Here is a 12640-nt window from a genome sequence, read left to right on the forward strand (position 1 = left end):
AGTTCAAAGCCCCTTCTTATCCCAGGCATGTATTAAAAAGATGGGATAGGAAGCAGTGTCTCACTCTAGGCTTGTTATAACCAGGAGGCATGGAGATTGCCCTGAAGAGACTGTGATGGGGTTTGGACTTGGGTGGAACATCCCAGTGGGCATGTAGGGCTGCAGTGTGGGAACAAGTCTGTCCGTAGCCTCGGCCACCCCAGTGTGGTTGTGGTTTCGTGGAGACGTGGTACTGCTTTACTCTGCTGTGGCGCTAGTGTTCAGAATCCATGGAAACACCAAATGAGCACATGGGCCTCAATTTAAGACTTGCAGATCTTGAACTTTTCAGCCAGATGCAGCCTCTGATTTAGACCTAAGCCTTGAATCTCTTTACAAATAAGATTACCTAAATTTAAGAAAGAGTGATTTTCTTTAGTAAATAATAAAATTATAAGAAACTGAAAGAAAATGACCTCCCTTTTTGGTCAAGAGTGTTTTGTGCCCCCTTTCTATTTTATAGACTTTGGGGGTGCTTTTTAGGTGTGTAGACTGGCAGGTGATTTTAAGACTCTGATCTTGGAATCTGATGCTTCTGTCTTTTACTTTGCAGAAACTGTTATGTTCTTGGGATCTCCTCCCAGCCATGTCATCTGGCAAATTCTTCAGAGTTGTTAATTACCTCAGTCTTACTTGAATGTTGGAAATTTTAGAGATATCTTCCTTTCTAGCAGTGATCTCTACCAAGATCTCAAAATCCTTGTCTTTCTGCAGGATCTGTGAGATGGGGAAGCCATCTGTCAGAGAAAGCAAGCTTGTTGATTTCCCTGCTTGGGGCCCAGAGGTGTTAAAACCAGCCATTCAATTACAGTCTCATCTCTCATGGTTGGGGCAGGAATTCAAATGCTGTCATGAAGAATGAGCCTTTGGCATTTTTACTTGCTTTTGCTAGAATTTCTATAGAAAAACAGCAGTATGATTCTAATAACCTTTATGTACAGATTAATTGATGTTATTTTATAAATGCCTGATTTTGATGAGTTGCATTTTAATTGACCCATCCCGTTTTTTGGAGGTGTTTTTCCTTGTTCATTTTGATTTCTCCGTATAGTAAATCAGGTACTGTATCTGTTAGCTTTTGTTGGGTAACTAATAACCATAAAACCTTATATAACAGTAGATGTTTCTCACACATCTGTGGGGTTCATCTAGTCTAGGCTGGTCTCAGCTGGATGACTCTGTTCATCTATGTGAGCTTTCCTCCTCCTCCTCCCTTCCTTTCTCCTCTTTTTAAAAAGAAATCTGTAAGGATTTACCTTTCTGTTTCCTGGCATTCTAGTGTAATATATCAGTGTCTTGAGCTTTTTGAGAGGCAGTGTAGCATCATTGTCAAGGGCTCTAGAACCAGATTGCCTGCTTTTAAATCTCGGCTCAGTCATATTCCAGGTGCCTGTTCTTGGGAAGTTATTTTGTGGGCCTCAGTTTTCTCATCTGCAAAATAGGTACAACAATCCCATTTATAAAGATGTTAGGGAGATTACCTGAGTTTATCCAGGTAAGATGCTTAGCATAGAGCTAACCTAATTGGGTGTGTGTGTGCTCAGTCACTTCAGTTGTGTCTGACTTTTTGTGACCCTGTGGACCATAACCCACCAGGCTCCTCAGTCCATGGGATCCTCCAGGCCAAGAATACTGGAATGGGTTGCGATGCCCTTTTCCAGTGGATCTTCCCGACCCAGGAATTGAACCTGCATATCCTGCATTGCAGGTGGATTCTTTATGAGCCACCAGGAAAGTGCTAACCTAATTAACACCCAGTTATTATATAGTTGCTTATTAGGACCCAGTTAACAGCTTTTTTTTTTTTTTTTAATTCTGAGGCAGAGGGTCAGACGACCCCTGGCCATCCAGGGTCTCCTTAAATGAGTGAATGAGTCAAGTGGCAGTGTTAACAGGGTCTGCTTTGTTTAATACAGTCTTGATAAATCTAAAAGCATTTTTTTCTGAATACATAGAAAATACTGACAACCCAGCTGCTCTGTCCAGGGAGCTCACAGCCTCCTTGGGGAAGCAATATATATAGTAACGAGCTAGCCAAAGTTGCATGCGGGTGAGTGCCAGGTTGGACAGGATGTACAGAGGGGTTTAAAAAGTAGAAAACCATTGTGGATTGCAGATGTTTTTGAGTTCATAAAGTGAGGCACCTGGAAAGCTAATGAAAAAATGTCTGGTCTCGTGTTAGAATTGGCTGAGTGGCCAGTGGTCAAGTGGCCAGTGGCCGAGACACTGCACTCCCAATGCAGGGGGCCTGAGTTTGATCCTGGTCAGGGAACTACATTCCACATACCGCAACTAGAGATCCTACATACTTCAACTAAGATTCCACATGTCACAACTAATACCCAGCACAGCCAAATAAATAAATATTTTTTAAAAAAATGAGTTGGCTGAGAGGTTGGATATAGATACATAACCTTCACTTTTCCACAGAAGTTCTTGTTTCTGAGCATACTAGTAGACAAGCAGGTGAGTGGCTGGAGCTGTGAGTAGGGAGAAGAGAGTCATATAGCAAAAAAGCTACTGACTGGATTAGTAGTTCTCAAAGTCCTAGAAATAAAACTTCTCAAGCTGTACCCCATAACTGAAATTTGGGAGTGGGATCCGGTCATCTATACTTTTGTGAGCCTTCCAGGTGATTCTGCTGCACATTAAAGTTTAAACTACTGGCCTAGATTGTACAGAAGAACGTAACACTTGATATCAGCTGAAACTCTGTTATGTTCTGTGTAACTAATAAGTGCATTGCCACATTATGTCATTCAATCATTATTTGAGGGTAGGTCCTGTTTTTGTTTTCAGATAAAGAAATTGAAGCATGTTTATTTACCTCTCTGCAAGGTCACACCTAGTAAATGGCAGAGCTGTAATGGTCTGACTCTTAATTTCTATTTGAAACAGCATTTGACTATTTGCAGGTGGAAAGGAAACCGACAAAAAATCAATTGAACTAAATTGTTGGGGTGCCTGGTATAAGTGTTCATGTGTTGAGTTGGTTTCACTCAACGGAATCTTGCAGCCATTCAGGGAACCTCCATGCACATCAACTATGTTCATTTGTTTCTTAAAAAGTAACTTCAAGTACCAAGATGTTACCTACCTTTAGAAAAACAAAATGTTAGTATGCCAAGGAAGAAAAGTCAGACTTCAGGGATCTAAATCCTCTATTTTTTTGTGCCCTGGAAACCTTAATTTTATTGTTGAGATACTAAATGTTCTGGAGATTGGGATCATACATAATGACTTAATGGCTTCCCGAAGGGGAAGCCTCGTTCCGTCTGTTTCCTGAGTTTTCATAGTTGACGGTTACCTTGTGCTGCTGAGAACTCAGTCTACACATTTGTCAGGCTCTGCAGCCTCTGAGTTTCGCCTCCTGAGTATTTCTCAGTGCTCTGCCTTTCTGTCCTTTCTCACAGCTCTTGCCCCATTGCAGGTTGTCCTTCTTTCTCTTTGGTCAGTGGCATCCTGTTGCGACCCCATCCGCTCAGTGTCTCTTCTGATACACCGGCCTGCATCTGTCTCTCTTGCTGAGTGGCCCCGCCAGCACTCCTGTGCTAAATCAGCTGCATAGATGATCTCAGCCTTTGCCGTGGCCCAGTGTGCTAATAGGTTAAGGATGAGTTACAGGGAGTTACTTGGCTTCCCCAGCCCAGCTTTTTATCTCTCTGCCAGCAGCCCTTCTCTTCACTGTGTGCATGAATTGTTCTTAGTAGCTGTATTTTTCTGCTATGGTTTCTGTAACAAAGTACTACAAACTGGGTGCCTCAGAGCAGCAGAAGTGTACCGACTCACAGTTCCAGAGGCTATAGACGTCTGAGATCCAGGTCAGCAGGGCCCTGCTCCGCCTGGAACCTTTAGAGAACTAATCCCTCCTTTCCTCTTCCTGGCTTCTGGTGCTTTCCTGGCAGTGTTTGGCATTCCTTGCTTTATAGACAAGTCACTTCAGTTCCTCATCCTGGCATGTCTGTCTTCTCTCTGTGTTTGTTACTATGTCCAAACTCTACCCTCCCACACCCCCGGTTTTTCAGAACACCAGTCATTTTCAATTAGGGCCTAATGGATTCATTTTCACTTTATTACCACTGTACAGATCCTATTTCTACAGAAAATCACATTCTGAAATCTGGGGGTTCACACTTCATATCTTTTGGATATAGAGGGGCAAAATTCAACCTGTTCTATGAATGGAAACAAATTTATCACAGAGTCCAGAATGATGCAACCATTGCTAATAAAGCAGTTAGGTTTTTGTTCTTTCTTTTTTTTTTTTTAATTATGTAATCAGCTAGGAAATAAAAATAGATTTTTCTTACAGTAATTCTCAGAGGAAAACAAGGATGGGGCAGAAGGGAAGGGGAGAGTGGTAAGGTCTCTCTTTGGCATTTCCTTTGTTGTGCTGTGGTGGTGTGTCTGGTGTCCAGGGAGGAGCCTGGGTGCACATGCGGCTTCTCTTACCTAATAACCAGGTGAGGCCACAGCAGCACTTCTCTCTGTGTGAGGAGAAGCATTTCTTTGAAGCGGACAGATCCTTTCTTCTCTGGAGTCTTTCTGTGGGCCTTGCCCACCCCTGAGCAGTGGACTTTCATTTCCCATGGGTCATAGGTTCAGAGATGCATACAGTGTGTGGGAGGTCAGGGAGGGGAGGAAAGATGCTGTGAGGGGAGAAGGAAGGGAAGTGGTCCAAAGATAACAATATTTAAGGCATCATTTCCTGTAGAAAAATGGACAACCAGGCATGATACCAAAGGAAGTGAAAACCAAAATAAATATCAGCAGCCCTCTGCCTTTGGAGTGCTTGTGTGTACATGCAGGTGACATCTTAGTGAGATAATTACCCTGAGACAAGAGAGGCCCTGTTGATTTTAAGTGAAGGATAACTCAGAGTTAATAGGAGGAATATCCTGAGCATCAGTTGCTTATCTTCTGCATTATTCTCCAGTAGAGGGTGATTGAGTGCCCTGGAAAAGTTGATGGAGCAGCAGCATTCAAGGACGACAGGGAGGGAAGACATAAGGAAGGACAGCTGTCCTTGTGAATATGGCACTAGATTTGGCACAGCAGCCCCTCCTTCTCCATTACTGGAGCTGTTTAGAAGAAAAAGTATGGGCCTTCTTCACAGAAATGGGTTTTACACAGAGGACGTCCAGAGACTATGGTCATCTTGAGGAAAAGAATTCATTGTTAGCCCTTGGTGACTCTCTGTGGCTTACCCCCTGTTCCTTAATTTAGGTTAGGGATGTATAAATGGTGCCCCTAGATGTGTTTCTAGCCAGAGGAGCCAGCAATGCCTGTGGCTTACCTCCTGTGAAGATGTAAGGGAACAGATGCTCCAGGGACAATGGCAACAGGAAGTCAAGAGACCATGTTGTTATGAGCTGGGCCTTGTCTGACTTTCCAGTGTAAAGCTCTTTAAAGTGGGCTGGCCATGTGGCGTTGCCTGAAGACAGGTCAGTATACACCCTGGTGTTTACCATTCCTGCCACAGGCAAAGTGTAAAGGTCTCCTTTACTTTCATCGTTAAGGCTGCTTCTCAGAAAGGGAGAGTTAGGTGAAACAAAGTGAGATTGTGTTTAATAAGTAAAGGTGTGTTCATTTAAGGACTAGAAGATTAAACACAACAGTATAAAGTGATGCAACTGTGTCTTGATATAACGTGTTTGAGGTAGGTCTGAGGGAACAACTCAAACGATGTGAGTCAGCTTCAGGAAGTTCATGTTAAATTGGGGCTGGTCTCCAAATGTAGTAGAATTGAGCTTGTGATAAAGTTGAGGTCCTGGTTATTCTAAACCCTGTTCAGGCTTTAATTATAATCCTTTCAGCTTGCGATATGGGACCGAGGCAGGATATGTAGAGCTTGGGAAGGGGCCAGAAAGCGTAACAGCAATGAGGTTCCATATGCGCTATGAGAGGAGAGACGGCAGGACACTCGTTTATTTAGCTTGGAGAAGTGAAGGCTGGCAGGGGCTCAGGCTGGGGACATTAGTGGTTTTAAGTATATGAAGGCCTATTGTGAGAATCATGGTGAACAGATGTTTTCACTCTTCACTAAAGACAAGACTAAACAAGGAATGCCCTTACCTTTTAGCCCAAGGCACTTTAAATGAGAATTTAGGGAAACCATCTTAACTGAAAATGTGGGAACATGGGATTATTTTAATAAAGGGTCCAGAGTGTTGACTTTTGGATAATTTATGGCAAGTGCAGAAACACACTTGAACTGGAGTCTAATCTTGATGATTTTTTTTTATTTGACTTTGCCTGTTAGGCTGCAGACTCAGGACACACCAGCTTCCTTTTCTGTCTTCTTTGTCAGTTATCAGTATAACCACATCCTTTTGCATGATAACCTGATGTAATGAATTTAATAGGTGGAGACTGAGTGGGACCCCTCGTCTTTGGTTTCTGAAGGAGTGATTTTCTTAGGAGGTGATGAGGCTCACAGGATATGAGCTTGGGTGTTGGTGCCAAGGAGGCCTGGTTTCAAATCCTAGCTGCTATATACTGTGTGTTTTGGGGCAAGTTACCTAACCTCTCTGAATCTGCTTCCTTATTGTTAAAATGGAGATAACAACCTATGAAATGAATCCTACTGTTAGGACTATTCAGCGAGATGGGGCATATGAAGTCCCAAGTGCCTGGCATGTAAGAAGAGCTCAGTAAATGATAGTCATTATTATTACCTTGTCATTATATTATGTTCAGAGCAGGGCTGGGAACTCAGATACAGCTCCATAATACCTCTTGAACCTGCTTATGTGAGGTCTTCCCTTTACAGCTACTGGCATTCCTACAAGGACTCTTCACTTTCTATCACCATGGTTATGAACTGGCCAAGGACTTCAATGACTTCAAGACACAGTTGACTATCAGCATACAGAACGTGAGTGGGCGAGGGGATGGGCTTCCTTTCCCTTGTTAAGGGAAGGAAGAAACAAAACATGGGTCTGGTTGCATAGAGATCGCGTAAATGGATGGGAATGCAGATGGGGAGGATGGATCTTGCTTGGGTTCAAAGGGCAGCAGAGGGCAGTCATCTCCAGGGTGCTTGGTGGTCCCAGAGCTCATCCTCACCTCTGTTATTTCAAAGCTCCGTTATTTCTGTTCGCGGAAGTGCTGCTGCTGATTATGTTTTAAATCTGTAGCACCAACGTCAGGATTTCCTTCGGCAGTGGAAGTCCCAGCCCCACCCAACCCCGCCTGGCCTCCCTTCTGTGCGTCCAGCTGCCTGGCCACTTGAAACACTAGACTGTGTATTCAGAGGTAGGGGGTGGGGAACACATGCTGGCCTCCAGCTCAAAGGATGTGCTCTTGTTCAACTCTTGGTGAGGAAATCCAAGTCAGTGTGCCTTACTCCCAATCTCCTTTCCCAGATTGTAAGCAGCAGGACCTTTGGGTGCACAGAATCTGGCTTAGGCCTCTGATCAGTCTCACTGGGACTAAACCCCTTTCTTCCCTAATGTGATCACATTAGTCTACACTTTGTCTCTGGGTGATCCTGTGTCAAAATAAACCCAGGTGTATCCGAGTGGGTTGGACTGTATGCTTTTGGAAGCCCAAGCTCTCATTGTTCCCTGTGGTGCCTCTGAGAACAGGAAGTTGCAGGGTCTTGAACGAGCCTTCACGAAGTATGGCCTCCTGTTGGGCTGGGTTTCTCAGAAGACAGGCTCTGAAGCGGAGATTTACACAGAGCAGGTTCCCAGGAGGCAGTGTGGGTGAAAACGCCTATGAGAGAGTTGAGGGCAGCAGGCCCTGCAGAGGGAGGAGTTGTGCGGCCTCAGCTGATGGCACAGGCCCCCCTGGAGCTGCAGTGGTCCCTGGGCTGCCCTGTGTGCTGGTGCAGGCTGTCCTGGGGGAGCGGGAACCTTACATGGAACGGCGGCATTTGAGGAGGAAGCTGTCAGCAAGCAGCCAGCGCGAGAGCATCTCTGTCCTAGAGGCTGGTGGAGGGCTTGTCTTGCTGTGGGCCCTCTGCCTCAGAGTTGCTGGGACGCTTGCTAGAAACGCACGTCTCTGGGTTGAGAGGTGATGAGTTTATCTTTGGAGGTGAGGATTGGTCAGTTGCATTTCCTGCTGGTTCCCCATGTGATTTTGATGGTCCCTAGAATTTGAGAGTCATTCTTGGATAGGGCTTTCAGGCCAAAATATACCAATGAAGTGAACATTTGCCTTATTTTTTGATAGCTGAACATTTCTCACTTGGTTTTAGATCTGGGATTCTGTAGCTTGATACTCTGAAGTGTTGGAGAAACAAAGAGGGTTTCATTTCATTGATTTGGATAAAATTCCTTTCATTCTAGACAAGAAATCGCTTTGAAGGCACCAGGTCGGAGGTGGAATCCCTGATGAAGAAGATGAAGGAGAATCCCCTCGAGCACAAGACTATCAGTCCTTACACTATGGAAGGGTACCTCTACGTCCAGGAGAAACGTGAGTGCCAGGCAAACCAGCTGCGTGGCTGTACTCATGCCTTTTTTCTCAGGAGCTGGGGGTGTATCCAGTAGTGCCTGACATGGAACATTTATTTGGTCAAAGGAGAATGACTTTATAGTTCAGCTTTCTAGGGAAAAGATGCTGTCCACAGGTCTTGTCTATCTCCTAGTGAAATATTGTGTTTTCTGTGTAACTGGAATCCTGTTGCAACCCGGAATTCATAGGCTCTGCGGTGCCACCTCTCCCCTTGGTGCCACTCTATTCTTGAGGTTCCTGTGTACCCTCAGTACAGCTTTACATACCACAGCCTTGGCGTAGAGGCCTTGGAGAGGTCTAACTGACTGGACTTTATAGTCATATCCTGTGGTAGACCTGATAATAGTTGTTTTTGAGATTTGTTTCAGCAAGGCCTAAACTACCATGACTTTGGCCCTTTCCTTCTTCACTTCAACTCTTGTCATTCCAACAATTAAATTTTATGAAAAGTAGACACAAAAGCTCACTTTACAAGCCAGGGAGAAGGGCCATCGACTTGCCCATAGGACGTCATGAAAGAAATGCTAGGTGCTGCTAACATAGGGTTTTCAGTGATGACTCAGATTTATGCACTGGGCTGTAGCACTCCCAGACTTAATTCATGCATGCAGTACTAGAGATTAAAGACAGGGCATTGTTTTTCTTTAATGGATAGTTCTTCTTATAGTCTCCTATCTGGGCACTGTGGATTAGGATTGTTAAATGTCTTCACTCCTAGAAGTTTCCTATGAAACAAAATACTTACAGTGATTATTCTGTGTAGTGGTTGCTCAGAAACTTGCTTGGGCATAAAATTGTTCCCTGGTGACAATGGTGTAGGAATGGGATTTGAAGTTGGAGTATCAGTTATGACGAGAGTTTTATGTCCCTTATTCTTACAGGTATGAGCTTGTTAAGGCTTGTAAGAAGCAGAAGCTACATACACAGCACTTTTGAAATCTTTGTGCCATCACTGTAATTTATTCTCTAAGCCACAAAAACACATGAGAATAGTTGCTGTTTTCATTTGTTCTTGATGCTCCAATGTAAACACTCCGTTGCTTTTTAAGTGTATTAAGTGACATCCAACACTTGCAATGGGTATTCATACCCTGACAAATACCTATTAAGTGTCTGCTGAATCTTTTTTCATGTTATCATTATTTTTTTTAATCATATCTGCTATGCAATCTCTATAAGCATCCAGAACTCATATTGATTGAGGTCTTTGCAGGCTAACAATGCCAATTATGCCTTTTTCCCCTAATAGTACTTTGTTTGAAATAAAGTAATTGGGCAGGCACCAGTAAAATAAGAAACTGTAAGAATTTGTCTTCAGGGCACCTGCCTCTTTCCCGAGGGATAATTTTGAGGGACAAACACTTAGATTACATTTGAGTATTTGTAGTTACTTCTGTTCCACATGTCTAGTGTTTCTGGGTTTTTCTTGTCTGCTTTTCAGATCTTCTTGAGTTCTGCTGAAGTAAAAATTAGGAGTTTGAAAGTAGGTCAGAACCCCTGTATGTCTGTGCACGTGATCACACCGTAGCTGTGTGGGAAGCATGTAGTCATTGCACCAGATGGGGACGGTGACGGGCATTTTGAGGAGCCTCGCTATGTTCTTATTCAGTCATCTTACTCCTGTCAGGGGAGAGAAGGGAAGCTTCAGATGGGAATCGATGATGGGAAAGTGATTTAATTTCCCCAGAGAACCTCTACTTCCATTATATTTTAAGACCCACCAGATGCAGCATTTAGTGGGAAAAAGTCTTCCTTGGTCCTTGGGAAAAGTCCTGGGTTAGTTTCACTTCCAGTGTGTGAGATCACATTTCTGCCTGTGGTTGTCTAGCTGGTGTGGAGAATATATTGCCCCTAGAAACAGTTTAAGGATAGGTGAGCATTGTGAGTTACATGTTCTGTGTTGTCCAGTATGCAGTGGACATGTAGAGATGTTTAATGGGGAGTATTATTTTGCAGGTCACTTTGGAACTTCCTGGGTGAAGCATTACTGTACATATCAACGGGATTCTAAACAAATCACCATGGTACCATTTGACCAAAAGTCAGGAGGAAAGGGGGTGAGTTCATTTTTAAATTTCATGTTTGATTTACTTGGTTAACATACGATGGGTGTAATGCATGTTTGAAGTAAAACCTCCAATGTTTACTGTAATTTTCTCCATTTTTATATAGTAGTTTCAGAATAAAGTAGATAAATAAGATGATTATTTTTAGTTATAAGCTGTGTTAGAAGCTGTAATTAAGACAGATTCTTGTATTTCACATATATGCAATATTAAATGTGTTAATATGTTTAGATACTAGAAATTCTTGGATGACCTCATCCTGTGAAACTGATTTTCTATTATTATTATTTTTTTACTTTACAATATTGTATTGGTTTTGCCATACATCACTTTCATCTGATACCTAGAGGACTGCCAGTTTGCAGTTTAGATGTTCCAGTTATCTATCTGTCATTTCAATTTTCCAGATATCTATTCCAGTTATTTATTGTAACAGAACACTAAAAAATCTAGTGACTTTTAAAACAGCACCAATCATTTTAGTTATTTCGTGCAGTTTCTGTGGGTAAGGACTTTGGGGATCATATGGATAAGTGGTTTGGGCTTCAGTTCAGTTCAGTCTCTCAGTCGTGTCCGACTCTTTGCGACCCCATGCATCACAGCACGCCAGGCCTCCCTGTCCATCACCAACTCCCGGAGTTCACTCAGACTCGTGTCCATCGAGTCAGTGATGCCATCCAGCCATCTTATCTTCGGTCGTCCCCTTCTCCTCCTGCCCCCAGTCCCTCCCAGCATCAGAGTCTTTTCCAGTGAGTCAACTCTTCGCATGAAGTGGCCAAAGTACTGGAGTTTCAGCTTTAGTATCATTCCTTCCAAAGAAATCCCAGGGCTGATCTCCTTCAGAATGGACTGGTTGGATCTCCTTGTAGTCCAAGGGACTCCCTCAAGAGTCTTCTCCAGCACCACAGTTCAAAAGCATTAATTCTTCAGTGCTCAGCCTTCTTCACAGTCCAACTGTCACATCCATACATGACCACAGGAAAAACCATAGCCTTGACTAGACAGACCTTAGTCAGCAAAGTAAAAAAAAAAAAAGTTTGGGCTTAGAGTTTCTCAAATGGTTCCAATCAGATAGTGACTGGAACTGGATCATAAGGGTTTGAAGCAACTCTGGGCTGATCAGATATCTTGCTTTCTCCTGACCTCCTCTTCTCTTTTCTTCTCTTCCCTCTTTCTCTTTTGCTCTGTATAGTTCCAAGTCCTGTTCTCTGGCTTCTCTATGTGGGCTGGTTTGGGCTTCCTCATAGCATGGCGGGCTCAGGAACGTTTTCAGCTAACGTTTTCAGGAGTGAATCTTCCAGCAACAGAAGGAGACACTGCATCGCCTTTTAATGATCTAGACTTACGTTGGCCCTCTGTGTTGGCTGAAGCAGTTATAAAAGCTCACCTGATCTCACCCCCTTGCAGCGGGAGAGGATGCAGACCCTGTCTTGGTGGGAGGAACAGCACAGTCACATCACGTTGAAGAGCACGTGGGGTGAAAGACGTTCTTGTGGCCATCATTAGAAGTGCCAGGCTGCCTTTGTGGGGTGACTGCTGCTAGGAGTGCCTTGCCGTGCCCCAGTGTTCACCTTTCCTCCGGGAGCGCTCCGTCTGTCTACATTGCCTTTTTAGGTTCTGTCTTTTCTCTCTGGCTGCACATTACATCTTCTTCTTTTTCCTTTCAGTATTCTATTTATGCTGGTCCTCTCTGTGAATTTTTTTGTTTGTTTTTTTTTGTTGTGCTTAGGCATTTTGGCCTTTCTGGATTTGCAGATTGGTGTCTTTTAGTAATTTTGGAAAATTCTTTTCAATTATTATTTTGAATTCCACCTCCTCCCCATTCTTTCTATTTTCTCTTTCTGGAGATATTTAAATACTTTTAATAAAAAAAATTTATATTTTTCATTTCTTTGAATCTCTGGACTGTGTTCTGAATATTTCTCTGGTTCTATCTTTAGTGTAAAGAATTTTTCAGCTGTGTGTGATCTGTTGATAAGGTAGTCCTCTGTAGTATTCCAGCCATGGCCTTCTTTGTGGTGCATTTTTGTGCATCCTGTTGGGTTTGCTTGCATGTATGCAGGCACTGCAGT

General features: G+C 43.3%; 1 protein-coding gene across 2 annotated transcripts in view; it reads left to right on the forward strand.

Moving 5' to 3' along the window:
* Window positions 1–12640, forward strand: part of ARHGAP26 (Rho GTPase activating protein 26) — a 475905-nt gene that overhangs the window by 145572 nt on the left and 317693 nt on the right. For both annotated transcript variants that reach the window (XM_052642542.1, XM_052642543.1), the window contains exons 7-9: window positions 6812–6916; window positions 8334–8463; window positions 10459–10559. In XM_052642542.1, coding sequence (XP_052498502.1) covers window positions 6812–6916; window positions 8334–8463; window positions 10459–10559 — 336 coding nt within the window. The remainder of the gene's footprint in view (window positions 1–6811; window positions 6917–8333; window positions 8464–10458; window positions 10560–12640) is intronic.

The sequence above is a fragment of the Budorcas taxicolor genome, chromosome 7 (genome assembly GCF_023091745.1).
Source record: "Budorcas taxicolor isolate Tak-1 chromosome 7, Takin1.1, whole genome shotgun sequence".
In the NCBI taxonomy this organism is placed as follows: domain Eukaryota; kingdom Metazoa; phylum Chordata; class Mammalia; order Artiodactyla; family Bovidae; genus Budorcas; species Budorcas taxicolor.